The 18,321-nt window shown below is 58.3% G+C and overlaps 1 gene segment (V, D, J or C); it reads right to left on the bottom strand.

Moving 5' to 3' along the window:
- Positions 1-1,128: 1,128 nt before the first annotated feature.
- LOC141735287 (Ig alpha-1 chain C region-like) lies at positions 1,129-10,011 on the bottom strand. The segment is given in 5 exon segments: positions 1,129-1,606; positions 2,716-3,033; positions 4,213-4,533; positions 6,048-6,367; positions 9,623-10,011. Coding segments are annotated over 5 exon segments (1,734 nt in total).
- Positions 10,012-18,321: the final 8,310 nt, after the last annotated feature.

Below are 18,321 nucleotides of genomic sequence, written 5' to 3'. Positions count from 1 at the left end.
TTTCCCCCTTTTTCTACCCAATTCTTGGCCAAAATCCTCCTGCGAGCAACACGCCCGTGATTTTTGGGTGTGTGCGGCAAAAAACCTCCATTTTCACCCATTTTCCACCCAATTCTTGGCCAAAACCCTTCTGTGGCCCAAGGGGCCATGAGGATTTTTGTGTGCAAGCAGCAAAAAACCCCAATTTTTGCCCATTTTCACCCATTTTCCACCCAATCCTTGGCCAAAACCCTTCTGTGGCCCAAGGGGCCACGAGGATTTTTGGGTGCAAGCAGCAAAAAAACCCCCATTTTCGCCCATTTTCATCCATTTTCCACCAAATTGTTGGCCAAAACCCTGCCGTGCGCAACGTGCCCATGAGGAATTTGGGGTGCGCGCGGGCAAAAAAACCCTCCGTTTTCACCCGTTTTCACCCATTTCCCACCCGATTCTTGGCCAAAACCCTTCCGTGGTCCAACGGACCGTGAGGATTTTTGGGTGCCAGCAGCAAAAAAACCCCAATTTTTGCCCATTTTCCACCCAATCCTTGGCCAAAACCCTGCCGCGAGCAACGCGCCCGCCAGGAATTTTGGCTGCGCGCGGCCAAAAAAACAAAAAAAAACCCCATTTTTCACCCAATTCTTGCCCCCAAAGCCCGAATTTCGCCCCCGGGTGAAATCTCCTCGGACCTCCGCGTCGGGTGAGCGGGGGCCGGGATTTGTTTTTTCGGGGGGTTTTTTTTTGGGGGTGAAAAAGCCCTTTTTTTTGGGCGGGGGGAGGAATTTCCCGCTTGTGGAGGGACGATGGAGACGGCCCCCAGGTTGTCCCACCCCCCGACCCCGGCGCCGTTGGGTGGGTTCCTCTCCCTCCCCCATCCCCACCTTGACCTTCCCGGGCGAAGCCGCCTCCGCCCCGTCTCCCCCAACCCTTCGTTTGCGCTAATTAATCCTAACGAGGTGGAAGAGGAGGAGGAGGAGGGGGGGGAGGTTAGTTCCACCCCCCCGAGAGGCCCCGCCCGGCGTCTCCGCCTCGCGTCGCGGGGAATTTTTTTTTCGGAGGGGGGGGATGGCTGGTTGGGGTTGGGTTATTTTGGGTCGTTTTTTTGGTTTTGCTTTGTTTTTTTTCTTTTTTTTTTTTTTTTATTCGGATGCGGAATTACAGCCCCCTCCCCGCGGTGGCCCCCGCCCCCCCTCCCACCCCGCGTCTGTCCCCTTCCCCCCCCCCCCTCCCCCCGTCCCGGCTCAGTAGCAGGTGACGTCGGAGTCGGCCAGGACCACCGAGACGTTGACGGCGGTGGGTTTACCGATGCTCTTGTCCAGGTTCTTCTGCACGAACTTCATGGAGATGCCGTCGTGGGCCACCACGCAGGCGAAGGAGTCGCCCCGTTGCCAGGCGGCCGCCGGCACCTTCAACTTGCTGTAGATGGCGTAGGTGTCCCCTTCTTGCTCCGGGCCAAAATTGGAGAAGCTCTCGGGAGGGACGGGACGGTCTTCTTGGGTCCAGGTGACCAAGATGTCGCTTGGACGGAAGCCCGAGGCCAAGCAGGTCAAGGTGGCCGTCTCTTGGCGGGCCAATTCCTCGGCGGGCGGAGGGAAGACGTAAACGTAAGGGGCCTTCACGGAGACCTCTGCGGGGTGGGGCGTAAGAGAAGGTCAAGGGACGGGACCCAGTAGACCGACCTCTTCCCGGAGACCGGCCCAGTTGCCTCTCCCAGTAAGCTAGACCTTTCCAGTAGACTCATCTCTTCCAGTAGCCCCTCCCGGTTGACCTCGCCAGCGGACGCGACCCTTCCAGTAGACTCCTCTCCTCCCGTTGACCGGCCCAGTTGACTCTCCCAGTAGCCCCAAGCTCTCCAACTAGACCCTTCCAGTAGATTAGCCTCTTCCGGTAGACCCTCCCAGTTGACGTTGACCTCTCCAGTGGAGAAGACCCTTCCAGCGGACGAGTTCCTTCCGGTAGACCAGACCCTTCCAGCAGACTGGCCCAGTTGACTCTCCCAGTAGCCCCAAGCTCTCCAACTAGCCTCTTCCAGTAGCCTCTCCCAGTTGGCTAGCCTCTTCCAGTAGCCTCTCCCAGTAGGCTAGCTGCTCCCAGTAGCCTCTCCCAGTAGGCTAACCTCTTCCAGTAGCCTCTCCCAGTAGGCTAACCTCTTCCAGTAGCCTCTCCCAGTTGGCTACCCTCTTCCAGTAGCCTCTCCCAGTTGGCTACCCTCTTCCAGTAGCCTCTCCCAGTAGGCTAACCTCTTCCAGTAGCCTCTCCCAGTTGGCTACCCTCTTCCAGTAGCCTCTCACAGTTGGCTAGCCTCTCCCAGTAGGCTAGCCGCTCCCAGTAGCCTCTCCCAGTAGGCTAGCCGCTCCCAGTAGCCTCGCCCAGTAGGCTAGCCGCTCCCAGTAGCCTCGCCCAGTAGGCTAGCCTCTTCCAGTAGCCTCGCCCAGTTGGCTAGCCTCTTCCAGTAGCCTCGCCCAGTTGGCTAACCTCTTCCAGTAGCCTCTCCCAGTTGGCTACCCTCTTCCAGTAGCCTCTCCCAGTTGGCTAACCTCTTCCAGTAGCCTCTCCCAGTAGACTCCGCTTTTCCAACCAGCGGCTTCCACTTGCCCCAGACCCGCTCTTCCCTCGCCGAACCCCTCCCTTCTCCCCGAGCTTCTCGGTGGCCACCACGACGGCTAGCGCCCCGTCCCCTCCCGCGCCCCCGGAGGGAGACGCGGGGCGGGGCGGGGCGGGGCGGGAGGCGCCTACCTATGTTCTTCTTAATGGTCTTGGTGAGGGGTTCCTCCAGTTCGGGGCTTTTGAGGGTGCAGGTGAACTTCTCGCCGGAGTTCCACTCGTCGGCGCAGATCTTCAAGGTGCTGGTGAGGCGGTAAAACCCGTTGTCCAATTTTTCCGGCGTTCCCGGAACGACATCCAAGGCTTTGCCTTGATCCCGGCTCCAGTTGAATTTGGCTTCTTTGGGTTCCTTCAAGTTGGTGGCCACGCAGGTGACGCTGCCGTTCTGGCTGAGGTAGAGGTCCTCCAAGGACGGGGGGAGGAGGGTGACGGCCACCCCGGGTTTGCAATCTACGGGGCGGGGCGGGGCGGGGCGGACGCCAAATTAGGGGCAGCGAAAGCTTTTGGTGCCCCCCCCCCCTCCCCCCACCTCCCGAAAACGCTCGTCGGGAGAAGCTTCCACCCCTTCTCCCCTCCCCCCCCCCCACCAAAACATAATGAGTTTTCCGGCAAATTTGGGCGGATTTCCAAGAAAATTTCTGCCCCGCCCATTTTTTTGTTTTGGTTGGTTTTTTTGGGCGGGGCCGGGGGGGTGGTTTTTCAGCTGAATTGAGCCGGGTTTTTTGGGGGTTTTTTTCCCCCCCCGCCCCCCCGATTTCGGTCCGGAAAAAATGGATCCATCCATCCCAACCATCTGGTGGGTCCACCAGCCCCCCTCCATCTCCCTATGCTTCCACCACCGTCCATCCATCCATCTGGCGGGTCTACCAACCCCTCCATCTCCATATGCTTCCACCACCTGCCCACCATCCATCCATCTCAACCATCTGGTGGGTCCACCAACCTCTCCATCTCCATATGCTTCCACCACCATCCATCCATCTGGTGGGTCCACCAACCCCTCCATCTCCATATACTTCTACCACTGTCCATCCATCCATCCATCCACCCACCCACCCATCCATCCATCTCAACCATCTGGTGGGTCCACCAACCCCTCCATCTCCATATACTTCCACCACCATCCACCCATCTGGTGGGTCCACCAACCCCTCCATCTCCATATACTTCTACCACTGTCCGTCCATCCATCCATCCACCCACCCACCCATCCATCCATCTCAACCATCTGGTGGGTCCACCAACCCCTCCATCTCCATATACTTCCACCACCATCCACCCATCTGGTGGGTCCACCAACCCCTCCATCTCCATGTACTTCTACCACTGTCCATCCATCCACCCACCCACCCATCCATCCATCTCAACCATCTGGTGGGTCCACCAGCCCCTCCATCTCCCTATACTTCCACCACCATCCATCCATCCATCTGGTGGGTCCACCAACTCCCTCCATCTCCCTATACTTCCACCAACCCTTCCTCCCACCCCTCCACCACTACGTTCTCCGACCAATCTCCTCCCAGTCCACCCCGCCGTCCAACCAACCACCCCTCTGCCTCTCCGTGGCCCGCCCCGCCCACCACCCATCCGGGACCTCCAGGAAAACCGCCCCTTCCTCCACTTCACCTGCGCAGAAGGTGCTGATGTTGAAGACGGCCGGCTTCTCCAGCGACGAGTGGGTCACCTTGCAGGAGAACTCAGCCCCATGGTCCCAGCTCTGCCGGCTGACGTTGACCTGGCTCGTGAAGGTGGCCTTGTCACCGGAGCACTTGTTGCAGGAGTAGTCCTGCTGGTGGAGGTCCGTCACCTCGTGGTTGACCATCCATTGCACCTGGGCTTCTTCAGCTCCCACACCCTCGATGAGGCAGAGCAGCAGGACCTTTTCATCCTGGTGGTACTTGTTGGGGTCACCCAGGAGCTTCACCGCCACGGGTACAGGGCATACGTCTGCAGAACGTCAGGGAGAAGAAGTGACCGAGATGTTCTTCAAGGAGCAGAAGGCCAACCAAGGAGCAAGGTCAACCCAGCGAGGTGGCCACCAAGACATCATGCAAGGCTGGGGGCAAGGCCAACCCAGCGAGGTGGCCACCAAGATGTCATGCGAGGCTGGAGGCAAGGTCAACCCAGCGAGGTGGCCTCCAAGACGTCATGCAAGGCTGTGGGCAAGGTCAACCCAGCGAGGTGGCCACCAAGACATCATGCGAGGCTGTGGGCAAGGCCAACCCAGCGAGGTGACCTCCAAGACGTCATGCGAGGCTGTGGGCAAGGCCAACCCAGCGAGGTGGCCAAGGCTGTGGGCAAGGTCAACCCATCGAGGTGGCCACCAAGACATCATGCAAGGCTGGAGGCAAGGTCAACCCATTGAAGTGGCCTCCAACACATCATGCAAGGCTGGAGGCAAGGTCAACCCATTGAGGTGGCCTCCAAGACATCATGCAAGGCTGGGGGCAAGGCTGACCCAGCGAGGTTGCCTCCGAGACGTCATGCGAGGCTGGGGGCAAGGTCAACCCATCGAGGTTGCCTCCGAGACGTCATGCGAGGCTGGGGGCAAGGTCAACCCAGCGAGGTGACCTCCAAGACGTCATGCGAGGCTGTGGGCAAGGCCAACCCAGCAAGGTGGCCAAGGCTGTGGGCAAGGTCAACCCATTGAGGTGGCCTCCAAGACGTCATGCAAGGCTGGAGGCAAGGTCAACCCATTGAGGTGGCCTCCAAGACGTCATGCAAGGCTGGAGGCAAGGTCAACCCATTGAGGTGGCCTCCAAGACGTCATGCAAGGCTGGAGGCAAGGTCAACCCAGCGAGGTGGCCAAGGCTGTGGGCAAGGCCAACCCAGCGAGGTGGCCTCCAAGACGTCATGCAAGGCTGGAGGCAAGGTCAACCCATTGAGGTGACCTCCAAGACGTCATGCGAGGCTGTGGGCAAGGCCAACCCAGCAAGGTGGCCAAGGCTGTGGGCAAGGTCAACCCATTGAGGTGGCCTCCAAGACATCATGCAAGGCTGGAGGCAAAGCCAACCCATCGAGGTTGCCTCCAAGACGTCATGCAAGGCTGGAGGCAAGGTCAACCCATTGAAGTGGCCTCCAAGACATCATGCAAGGCTGGAGGCAAAGTCAACCCATTGAGGTGGCCACCAAGACGTCATGCAAGGCTGGAGGCAAGGTCAACCCATTGAGGTGGCCTCCAAGACGTCATGCAAGGCTGGAGGCAAGGTCAACCCATTGAGGTGGCCTCCAAGACGTCATGCAAGGCTGGAGGCAAGGTCAACCCATTGAGGTGGCCTCCAAGACGTCATGCAAGGCTGGAGGCAAGGTCAACCCATTGAGGTGGCCTCCAAGACGTCATGCAAGGCTGGAGGCAAGGTCAACCCATTGAGGTGGCCTCCAAGACGTCATGCAAGGCTGGAGGCAAGGCTGACCCAGCGAGGTGGCCACCAAGAGAGGGTGCAAGGCCGGGAGCTGCTTACCCTCGATGGTCTTGGTGCTGGTCCCGGTGGGGCTGTGGTTGACGTTGCACTGGAAGGTGTTGCCCTGCAGTTGGGCGACGGGGAAGGTGAACTGGGAGCTGAGGGTGTAGTAGCTGTTGCTGTAGACGACGGGGAAGGTCTCCTGGTTGCCGGAGGCTCCCGAGCTCCAGGTGACGGTGGCCGGTTCGGGGAAGAAGTCGCTGACCAAGCAGCCCACGCTGACCTCGGGGTCCTCGCAGGCGCAGGGGACCAAGGGGTAGACCGTGGGAGCCCTGGCCCGGACTACGGAGGAGAAGAACCGCCATGTTTTTAGGGGGGGGCTTCCCGGGGGTTGGGTTGGGTTTGTTTTTTTTTTTTCCCGGGCTCGGTTGCCGCCGCGGCCACCGGCAGGTGGCCCACCCCCCCCCCCCCCCCCAACCTCCCCAGGTCATCCCCCTCCTCCGCCAGGGGGGGAGGAAGCGGTTTTGACCCGAAAAAGACGATGTGAAACCCCCCCCCCCCCCCCCAAGAAGTCACCTCCAGAAGGGGAAGTTCACCCCCGCGAGAAGTTCCTCCTCGACGGGTTTCTCACCCCAAAAACCCACCTTCCCCCCCCCCCCCCGCCCTTGATGACATCACAGCGGCGCACGCCCCCCCCCCCCCCACGCCCATGTCACCCACCCATGTCACCCACCCCGTGAAGATGAGCTCGGCTACCAAACCTCACCGTCAGGCTAGCTTCCAAGAGCTCAACGGTGAGCTTGGCCACCAGTTTTCGAGGCTGGGCTACCTTAGAAGAGCTTAAAGCCAAGCTTGGCTACCAAAACTCAACGCTGGGCTAGCTTCCAGGAGCTTAATGGTGAGTGTGGCTACCAGTTCTCAACGCTGGGCTGCCTTAGAAGAGCTTAAACCTGAGCTTGGCTACCAAAACTCAGCGCTGGGCTTTCCTAGACAGGTGTGAAGCCAAGCGTGGCTAGCAAAACTCAACGCTTGGCTGCCTTAGAAGAGCTTTAATCTGACCTTGGCTACCAAAACTCAACGCTGGGCTTTCCTAGATGAGCTTAAGGCTGGGCATGGCTATCAAAACTCAGTGCTGGGCTAGCTTCCAAGAGCTTAATGGTGAGTGTGGCTACCAGTTGTCAAGGCTGGGCTAGCTTAGAAGAGCTTAAACCCGGGCTTGGCTACCAAAACTCAATGCTTGGCTGCCTTAGAAGAGCTTAAACCCGAGCTTGGCTACCAAAACTCAATGCTGGGCTGCCTTAGAAGAGCTTAAACCCGAGCTTGGCTACCAGAACTCAGCGCTGGGCTTTCCTAGACAGGTGTGAAGCCAAGCATGGCTAGCAAAACTCAGCACTTGGCTGCCTTAGAAGAGCTTAAAGCTGAGCTTGGCTACCAAAACTCAACGCTGGGCTGCCTTAGAAGAGCTTAAACCCGAGCTTGGCTACCAAAACTCAATGCTGGACTGCCTTAGAAGAGCTTAAAACCGAGCTTGGCTACCAAAACTCAATGCTGGACTGCCTTAGAAGAGCTTTAATCTGAGCTTGGCTACCAAAACTCAACGCTTGGCTGCCTTAGAAGAGCTTAAACCCGAGCTTGGCTACCAAAACTCAACGCTTGGCTGCCTTAGAAGAGCTTAAACCCGAGCTTGGCTACCAGAACTCAGCACTGGGCTTTCCTAGACAGGTGTGAAGCCAAGCGTGGCTACCGAAACTCAGCACTTGGCTGCCTTAGAAGAGCTTAAAGCTGAGCTTGGCTACCAAACCTCAATGCTGGGCTATCTTGAAGAGCTTTAATCTGAGCTTGGCTACCAAAACTCAATGCTGGGCTGCCTTAGAAGAGCTTAAACCCGAGCTTGGCTACCAAAACTCAACGCTGGGCTTTCCTAGACAGGTGTGAAGCCAAGCGTGGCTAGCAAAACTCAACGCTTGGCTGCCTTAGAAGAGCTTAAACCCGAGCTTGGCTACCAAAACTCAACGCTTGGCTGCCTTAGAAGAGCTTAAACCCGAGCTTGGCTACCAAAACTCAACGCTTGGCTGCCTTAGAAGAGCTTAAACCCGAGCTTGGCTACCAAAACTCAATGCTGGGCTGCCTTAGAAGAGCTTAAACCCGAGCTTGGCTACCAGAACTCAGCGCTGGGCTTTCCTAGACAGGTGTGAAGCCAAGTGTGGCTAGCAAAACTCAGCACTTGGCTGCCTTAGAAGAGCTTAAAGCTGACCTTGGCTACCAAAACTCAACGCTTGGCTGCCTTAGAAGAGCTTAAACCCGAGCTTGGCTACCAAAACTCAGCGCTGGGCTATCTTGAAGAGCTTTAATCTGAGCTTGGCTACCAAAACTCAATGCTGGGCTTTCCTAGACAGGTGTGAAGCCAAGCGTGGCTACCAAAACTCAACGCTTGGCTGCCTTAGAAGAGCTTAAAGCTGAGCTTGGCTACCAAACCTCAAGACTGGGCTATCCTGAAGAGCTTAAACCCGAGCTTGGCTACCAAAACTCAACGCTGGGCTAGCTTCCAAGAGCTTAATGGTGAGTGTGGCTACCAGTTCTCAAGGCTGGGCTAGCTTAGAAGAGCTTAAACCCGAGCTTGGCTACCAAAACTTAAGGCTGGGCTTTCCTAGAAGCCCTTAAGATGAAATCACTTGCCCAACAGGCAGCTGGGCTTTCCGGGACCACCTCAGAGCTGAGTTTGGCTAGCACGGCTCGGAACTGGGCTCTGGGGGCTAAGATTGAATCCAAGTGTGGCTAGCACAGCTCCGAGCATGGCTAGCATGGCCCGGAGCTGGGCTTTCTGACTAATATCGGAGCCCAGTGTGGCTAGCACGGCTCCGAGCATGTCTAGCACAGCTCTGAGAATGGCTAGCACAGCTCCGAGCTGGGCTAGCACAGCTCTGCGCTGGGCTTTCTGGCTCAGATTGGAGCCCAGAATGGCTAGCCCAGCTCTGAGAATGGCTAGCGTGGCTCCGAGCTGGGCTAGCACAGCTCTGAGCTGGGCTTTCTGACTAATATCGGAGCCCAGCGTGGCTAGCACAGCTCCAAGCATGGCTAGCACGGCTCTGTCCTGGGGTTTGGGGGCTAATATTGGAGCCCAACGTGGCTAGCATGGCTCCGAGCATGGCTAGCATGGCTCTGAGCTGGGCTTTCTGGCTCATATTGGAGCCGAGAATGGCTAGCACTGCTCTGAGAATGGCTAGCACAGCTCCGAGCTGGGCTTTCTGACTAATATCGGAGCCCAGTGTGGCTAGCAAGGCTCCGAGCATGGCTAGCACAGCTCTGAGAATGGCTAGCACAGCTCTGAGTTGGGCTTTGGTGGCTAGTACCAGTGCTGGGCACGGCTAGCACGGCTCTGACCTGGGGTTTGGGGGCTAATATTGGAGCCCAACGTGGCTAGCACGGCTCCAAGCATGGCTAGCACGGCTCTGAGATGGGCTTTGGTGGCTAATATCAGTTCTGAGCATGGCTAGCAAGGCTCCAAGCTGGGCTTTGGTGGCTACTATTGGAGCCCAGCGTGGCTAGCACAGCTCTGAGCTGCTCTTTCTGGCCAAAATTCGAGGCCACTGTGGCTAGCATGGCTCCGAGCATGGCTAGCACAGCTCTGAGCTGACCTTTGGGGGCTACTATTGGAGGCCAGTGTGGCTAGCCCAGCTCCAAGCATGGCTAGCACAGCTCTGCGCTGGGCTTTCTGGCTCATATTGGAGGCCAGCGTGGCTAGCACAGCTCTGAGCTGGGCTTTCTGGCCAAAATTGGAGCCCAAAATGGCTAGCACTGCTCTGAGAATGGCTAGCATGGCTCCGAGCTGGGCTAGCACTGCTCTGAGCTGGGCTTTCTGACTAATATCGGAGCCCAGTGCGGCTAGCACGGCTCTGAGCATGGCTAGCACGGCTCCGAGCTGGGCTTTCTGGCCAAAATTGGAGCCCAAAATGGCTAGCACTGCTCTGAGCTGGGCTTTCTGACTAATACTGGAGCCCAGCGTGGCTAGCAGAGCTCCGAGCATGGCTAGCACAGCTCTGAGCTGACCTTTGGGGGCTACTATTGGAGCCCAGTGTGGCTAGCACAGCTCCGAGCATGGCTAGCACGGCTCTGAGCTGGGCTTTCTGACTAATATGGGAGCCCAGCGTGGCTAGCACGGCTCCGAGCATGGCTAGCATGGTTCTGAGCTGGGCTTTCTGGGTCATATTGTAGCCCAGAGTGGCTAGCACAGCTCTGAGAATGGCTAGCATGGCTCTGAGCTGGGCTTTGGTGGCTACTGTTGGAGCCCAGCGTGGCTAGCACAGCTCTGAGCATGGCTAGCACGGCTCTGAGCTGGGCTTTGGGGGCTAGTACCAGTGCTGGGCATGGCTAGCAAGGCTCCGAGCTGGGCTTTGGTGGCTACTATTGGAGCCCAGCGTGGCTAGCACAGCTCTGAGCTGCTCTTTCTGGCCAAAATTGGAGGCCAGTGTGGCTAGCACAGCTCTGGGCATGGCTAGCATGGCTCCGAGCTGGGGTTTGGGGGCTACTATTGGAGCCCAGCGTGGCTAGCACAGCTCTGGGCATGGCTAGCACGGCTCTGAGCTGGGCTTTGGTGGCTAGCGCTAGAGCCCGGCGTGGCTAGCAGAGCTCCGAGCGTGGCTAGCAGGGCTCCCAGCTGGGCTTTCTGGCCCCCGTGGGAGCCCAGCGTGGCTTTCCTGATCCCGAGCCCCCCGGTCCCAATCCCAAGGCGGGGGGGGGGGTTTGCTCCCCAAATCCCCGGAATCCCCCCGATCCCAGTCGGAATCCCCCCGATCGCAGTTTGGATCCTCCCCGATCCCAGTTGGGATCATCCCAGTTTGGATCCCCCCCGATCCCAGTTTGGATCCCCCCCGATCCCAGTTGGGATCCCCCGGATCCCGATCCCTGTCCCCGCGATCCCGATTGGGATCCCAGTTTGGATCCCCCGATCCCAGTTTGGATCCTCCCCATCCCAGTCGGGATCCCCCCAGTCCTGTTCGATCCCAGTTGGGATCCCCATGATCCCAGTTTGGATTGCCACGATCCCAGTTGGGATCCCTGAATCCCCTCGATCCCAGTTGGGGTCCCAGTTCGGATCCCCCCAATCCCAGTTGGGATCATCCCAGTCTCCCTGATCCCGGTTGGGATCCCAGTTTGGATCCCCCAATCCCAGTTGGGATCATCCCAGTCCCAGTTGGGATCATCCCAATCCCGATCCCAGTTGGGATCCCAGTTTGGATCCCCATGATCCCAGTCGGGATCATCCCAGTCCCCATCCCAGTTGGGATCCCAGTTTCGTTCTCCTGATCCCAGTTCGGATCCCAGTTCGGATCCCCACGATCCCAGTTTGGATCCTCCTTGATCCCAATTGGGATCATCCCAGTCTCCCTGATCCCAATTAGGATCATCCCAGTCTCCCTGATCCCGGTTGGGATCCCAGTTTGGATCCTCCCCATCCCAGTTGGGATCCCAGTTTGAATCCTCCCCATCCCAGTTGGGATCCCAGTTTGAATCCTCCCCATCCCAGTTGGGATCCCCTGATCCCAGTTGGGATCCTCCCCAATCCCAGTTGGGATCATCCCAGTCCCCATCCCAGTTGGGATCCCGGTTTGGATCCCCCCGACCCCAGTTGGGATCCCACCAGTCCTGATCGATCCCAGTTGGGATCCCGGTTTGAATCCCCACGATCCCAGTTTGGATCCACCGATCCCAGTTGGGATCCCCCCAATCCCAATCCTGGTTGGGATCCCAGTTTGGATCGTCCCCATCCCAGTTTGGATCCCCCTGATCCCAGTTGGGATCCCCCCCGATCCTGATCCCAGTTTCGTTCCCCCCGATCCCAGTTGGGATCCCAATTTCGTTCCCCCGGATCCCAGTTGGGATCCCAGTTTGGATCTCCCCGATCCCAGTTGGGATCATCCCAGTCCCCATCCCAGATGGGATCCCAGTTTGGATCCTCCCCATCCCAGTTTGGATCCCCTGATCCCAGTTGGGATCCCCATGATCCCAGTTGGGATCCCTGAATCCCCCCGATCCCAGTTGGGATCATCCCAGTCCCCCCGATCCCAGTTGGGATCATAGTTTGGATCCCCCCGATCCCAGTTGGGATCATCCCAGTCTCCCTGATCCCGGTTGGGATCCCAGTTTGGATCCCCTGATCCCAGTTTGGATCCTCCCCATCCCAGTTTGGATCCCCCCGATCCCAGTTGGGATCATCCCAGTCCCCATCCCAGTTGGGATCCCGGTTTGGATCCCCCCGACCCCACTTGGGATCCCACCAGTCCTGATCGATCCCAGTTGGGATCCTGGTTTGGATCCCCACAATCCCAGTTTGGATCCACCGATCCCAGTTGGGATCCCCCCAATCCCAATCCTGGTTGGGATCCCAGTTTGGATCGTCCCCATCCCAGTTTGGATCCCCCCTGATCCCAGTTAGGATCCCCCCCGCTCCCGATCCCAGTCCCCCCGATCCCAGTTTCGTTCCCCCCAGTCCCGGTTGGGATCCCAGTTTGGATCCTCCCCGATCCCAGTTGGGATCATCCCAGTCCCCATCCCAGTTGGGATCCCAGTTTGCATCCCCCGATCCCAGTTTGGATCCTCCCCATCCCAGTTTGGATCCCCTGATCCCAGTTGGGATCATCCCAGTTCGGATCCCCCCCAATCCCAGTTGGGATCCCAGTTTGGATCCCCATGATCCCAGTTTGGATTGCCACGATCCCAGTTGGGATCCCTGAATCCCCCCGATCCCAGTTGGGATCATCCCAGTCCCCCCGATCCCAGTTGGGATCCCAGTTTGGATCCCCCCGATCCCAGTTGGGATCATCCCAGTCCCCCCGATCCCAGTTGGGATCCCAGTTTGGATCCCCACGATGCCAGTTGGGATCATCCCAGTCTCCCTGATCCCAGTTGGGATCCCGGTTTGGATCCCCTGATCCCAGTTTGGATCCCCCCGATCCCAGTTGGGATCATCCCAGTCCCCCCAATCCCAGTTGGGATCCCAGTTCGGATCCCCCCGATCCCAGTTGGGATCCCTGAATCCCCCCGATCCCAGTTGGGATCATCCCAGTCCCCCCGATCCCAGTTGGGATCCCAGTTTGGATCCCCACGATCCCAGTTGGGATCATCCCAGTCTCCCTGATCCCGGTTGGGATCCCAGTTTGGATCCCCTGATCCCAGTTTGGATCCTCCCCATCCCAGTTTGGATCCCCCCGATCCCAGTTGGGATCATCCCAGTCCCCATCCCAGTTGGGATCCCGGTTTGGATCCCACCGATCCCAGTTGGGATCCCCCCAGTCCTGATCGATCCCAGTTGGGATCCCGGTTTGGATCCCCACGATCCCAGTTTGGATCCACCGATCCCAGTTGGGATCCCCCCAATCCCAATCCTGGTTGGGATCCCAGTTTGGATCATCCCCATCCCAGTTTGGATCCCCCTGATCCCAGTTGGGATCCCCCCCGATCCCGATCCCAGTTGGGATCCCAGTTTGCATCCCCCGATCCCAGTTTGGATCCTCCCCATCCCAGTTTGGATCCCCTGATCCCAGTTGGGATCCCCCCAGTTCGGATCCCCCCCAATCCCAGTTGGGATCCCAGTTTGGATCCCCATGATCCCAGTTTGGATTGCCACGATCCCAGTTGGGATCCCTGAATCCCCCCGATCCCAGTTGGGATCATCCCAGTCCCCCCGATCCCAGTTGGGATCCCCACGATCCCAGTTGGGATCATCCCAGTCTCCCTGATCCCAGTTGGGATCCCTGAATCCCCCCGATCCCAGTTGGGATCATCCCAGTCCCCCCGATCCCAGTTGGGATCCCCATGATCCCAGTTGGGATCCCTGAATCCCCCCGATCCCAGTTGGGATCATCCCAGTCCCCCCGATCCCAGTTGGGATCATAGTTTGGATCCCCCCGATCCCAGTTGGGATCATCCCAGTCTCCCTGATCCCGGTTGGGATCCCAGTTTGGATCCCCTGATCCCAGTTTGGATCCTCCCCATCCCAGTTTGGATCCCCCCGATCCCAGTTGGGATCATCCCAGTCCCCATCCCAGTTGGGATCCCGGTTTGGATCCCACCGATCCCAGTTGGGATCCCCCCAGTCCTGATCGATCCCAGTTGGGATCCTGGTTTGGATCCCCACAATCCCAGTTTGGATCCACCGATCCCAGTTGGGATCCCCCCAATCCCAATCCTGGTTGGGATCCCAGTTTGGATCGTCCCCATCCCAGTTTGGATCCCCCCTGATCCCAGTTAGGATCCCCCCCGCTCCCGATCCCAGTCCCCCCGATCCCAGTTTCGTTCCCCCCAGTCCCGGTTGGGATCCCAGTTTGGATCCTCCCCGATCCCAGTTGGGATCATCCCAGTCCCCATCCCAGTTGGGATCCCAGTTTGCATCCCCCGATCCCAGTTTGGATCCTCCCCATCCCAGTTTGGATCCCCTGATCCCAGTTGGGATCATCCCAGTTCGGATCCCCCCCAATCCCAGTTGGGATCCCAGTTTGGATCCCCATGATCCCAGTTTGGATTGCCACGATCCCAGTTGGGATCCCTGAATCCCCCCGATCCCAGTTGGGATCATCCCAGTCCCCCCGATCCCAGTTGGGATCCCAGTTTGGATCCCCCCGATCCCAGTTGGGATCATCCCAGTCCCCCCGATCCCAGTTGGGATCCCAGTTTGGATCCCCACGATGCCAGTTGGGATCATCCCAGTCTCCCTGATCCCAGTTGGGATCCCGGTTTGGATCCCCTGATCCCAGTTTGGATCCCCCCGATCCCAGTTGGGATCATCCCAGTCCCCCCAATCCCAGTTGGGATCCCAGTTCGGATCCCCCCGATCCCAGTTGGGATCCCTGAATCCCCCCGATCCCAGTTGGGATCATCCCAGTCCCCCCGATCCCAGTTGGGATCCCAGTTTGGATCCCCACGATCCCAGTTGGGATCATCCCAGTCTCCCTGATCCCGGTTGGGATCCCAGTTTGGATCCCCTGATCCCAGTTTGGATCCTCCCCATCCCAGTTTGGATCCCCCCGATCCCAGTTGGGATCATCCCAGTCCCCATCCCAGTTGGGATCCCGGTTTGGATCCCACCGATCCCAGTTGGGATCCCCCCAGTCCTGATCGATCCCAGTTGGGATCCCGGTTTGGATCCCCACGATCCCAGTTTGGATCCACCGATCCCAGTTGGGATCCCCCCAATCCCAATCCTGGTTGGGATCCCAGTTTGGATCATCCCCATCCCAGTTTGGATCCCCCTGATCCCAGTTGGGATCCCCCCCGATCCCGATCCCAGTCCCCCCGATCCCAGTTGGGATCCCAGTTTCATTCCCCCGGATCCCAGTTGGGATCCCAGTTTGGATCTCCCCGATCCCAGTTGGGATCATCCCAGTCCCCATCCCAGTTGGGATCCCAGTTTGCATCCCCCGATCCCAGTTTGGATCCTCCCCATCCCAGTTTGGATCCCCTGATCCCAGTTGGGATCCCCCCAGTTCGGATCCCCCCCAATCCCAGTTGGGATCCCAGTTTGGATCCCCATGATCCCAGTTTGGATTGCCACGATCCCAGTTGGGATCCCTGAATCCCCCCGATCCCAGTTGGGATCATCCCAGTCCCCCCGATCCCAGTTGGGATCCCCACGATCCCAGTTGGGATCATCCCAGTCTCCCTGATCCCAGTTGGGATCCCAGTTTGGATCCCCTGATCCCAGTTTGGATCCTCCCCATCCCAGTTTGGATCCCCCTGATCCCAGTTGGGATCATCCCAGTCCCCATCCCAGTTGGGATCCCGGTTTGGATCCCACCGATCCCAGTTGGGATCCCACCAGTCCTGATCGATCCCAGTTGGGATCCCGGTTTGAATCCCCATGATCCCAGTTTGGATCCACCGATCCCAGTTGGGATCCCCCCAATCCCAATCCTGGTTGGGATCCCAGTTTGGATCGTCCCCATCCCAGTTTGGATCCCCCCGATCCCAGTTGGGATCCCCCCCGCTCCCGATCCCAGTCCCCCCGATCCCAGTTGGGATCCCAGTTTCGTTCCCCCGGATCCCAGTTGGGATCCCAGTTTGGATCTCCCCGATTCCAGTTGGGATCATCCCAGTCCCCATCCCAGTTGGGATCCCAGTTTGGATCGTCCCCATCCCAGTTTGGATCCCCTGATCCCAGTTGGGATCCCTGAATCCCCCCGATCCCAGTTGGGATCATCCCAGTCCCCCCGATCGCAGTTGGGATCCCAGTTTGGATCCCCACGATCCCAGTTGGGATCCTCCCAGTCTCCCTGATCCCGGTTAGGATCCCAGTTTGGATCCCCTGATCCCAGTTTGGATCCTCCCCATCCCAGTTTGGATCCCCCCGATCCCAGTTGGGATCATCCCAGTCCCCCCGATCCCAGTTTGGATCCCCACGATCCCAGTTGGGATCCTCCCAGTCTCCCTGATCCCGGTTGGGATCCCAGTTTGGATCCCCTGATCCCAGTTTGGATCCTCCCCATCCCAGTTTGGATCCCCCCGATCCCAGTTGGGATCATCCCAGTCCCCATCCCAGTTGGGATCCCGGTTTGGATCCCACCGATCCCAGTTGGGATCCCCCCAGTCCTGATCGATCCCAGTTGGGATCCCGGTTTGGATCCCCACGATCCCAGTTTGGATCCACCGATCCCAGTTGGGATCCCCCCAATCCCAATCCTGGTTGGGATCCCAGTTTGGATCGTCCCCATCCCAGTTTGGATCCCCCCGATCCCAGTTGGGATCCCCCCCGCTCCCGATCCCAGTCCCCCCGATCCCAGTTGGGATCCCAGTTTCGTTCCCCCGGATCCCAGTTGGGATCCCAGTTTGGATCTCCCCGATCCCAGTTGGGATCATCCCAGTCCCCATCCCGGTTGGGATCCCAGTTTGGATCGTCCCCATCCCAGTTTGGATCCCCCCGATCCCAGTTGGGATCCCCCCCGCTCCCGATCCCAGTCCCCCCGATCGCAGTTGGGATCCCAGTTTCGTTCCCCCGGATCCCAGTTGGGATCCCAGTTTGGATCTCCCCGATCCCAGTTGGGATCATCCCAGTCCCCATCCCGGTTGGGATCCCAGTTTGGATCCTCCCCATCCCAGTTTGGATCCCCCCGATCCCAGTTGGGATCATCCCAGTCTCCCTGATCCCGGTTGGGATCATCCCAGTTTGGATCCTCTGATCCCAGTTTGCATCCCCCGATCCCAGTTTGGATCCCCCCGATCCCAGTTGGGACCCCGCCCCCCCCCGGGGGCAAAGCCGAGGGATCCCAAGGGCCGGGATCCGCCCTCGATGGCCGACGGGCAACGAGGGCCGGGAAAAGGGCAAGTGGGTGGCCGAGGGGACGGAGGAGGTGGCCAAGGGGACGGAGGTGGTGGCCAAGGGGACGGAGGTGGTGGCCGAGGTGGTCCGAGGAGGTGGCCAAGGGGACGGAGGTGGTGGCCGAGGGGACGGAGGTGGTGGCCGAGGTGGTCCGAGGAGGTGGCCGAGGGGACGGAGGTGGTGGCCACACCGGTGGCCTGGCACATTAGAGCCACAAAAGTGTAAAGCCCTGGCGGGCTATTGATCCGATTGGCTATTGGCCCTATTGGCTATTGGCCCTATTGGCTATTGGTTATTGACCCTGTTGGCTATTGGCCCTATTGGCTATTGATCCTATTGGCTATTGGCTATTGATCCTATTGGCTATTGGTTATTGATCCTATTGGCTATTGATCCTATTGGCTATTGACCCTGTTGGCTATTGGCCCTATTGGCTATTGACCCTATTGGCTATTGGCTATTGATCCTATTGGCTATTGGTTATTGATCCTATTGGCTATTGATCCTATTGGCTATTGGCTATTGGCCCTATTGGCTATTGGCCCTATTGGCTATTGGCTATTGATCCTATTGGCTATTGGCCCTATTGGCTATTGATCCTATTGGCTATTGGTTATTGACCCTATTGGCTATTGATCCTATTGGCTATTGATCCTATTGGCTATTGGTTATTGATCCTATTGGTTATTGACCCTGTTGGCTATTGGCCCTATTGGCTATTGATCCTATTGGCTATTGGTTATTGATCCTATTGGCTATTGGCCCTATTGGCTATTGATCCCATTGGCTATTGGCCCTATTGGCTATTGATCCTATTGGCTATTGGCTATTGGCCCTATTGGCTATTGGTTATTGATCCTATTGGCTATTGGCCCTATTGGCTATTGGCTATTGATCCTATTGGCCCTATTGGTTATTGATTATTGATCCTATTGGCTATTGATCCTATTGGGCCGTAGACCCTATTGGTTATTGATTATTGATCCCATTGGATTCTGACCCTACTGATTATCAGTCCTATCGGTT

The sequence above is a fragment of the Larus michahellis genome, chromosome 30 (genome assembly GCF_964199755.1).
Source record: "Larus michahellis chromosome 30, bLarMic1.1, whole genome shotgun sequence".
NCBI classification, from domain to species: Eukaryota; Metazoa; Chordata; class Aves; order Charadriiformes; family Laridae; genus Larus; species Larus michahellis.
The sequence above is the reverse complement of the archived record's forward strand: the minus strand, read 5'-3'. Positions and strand labels throughout refer to the sequence as shown.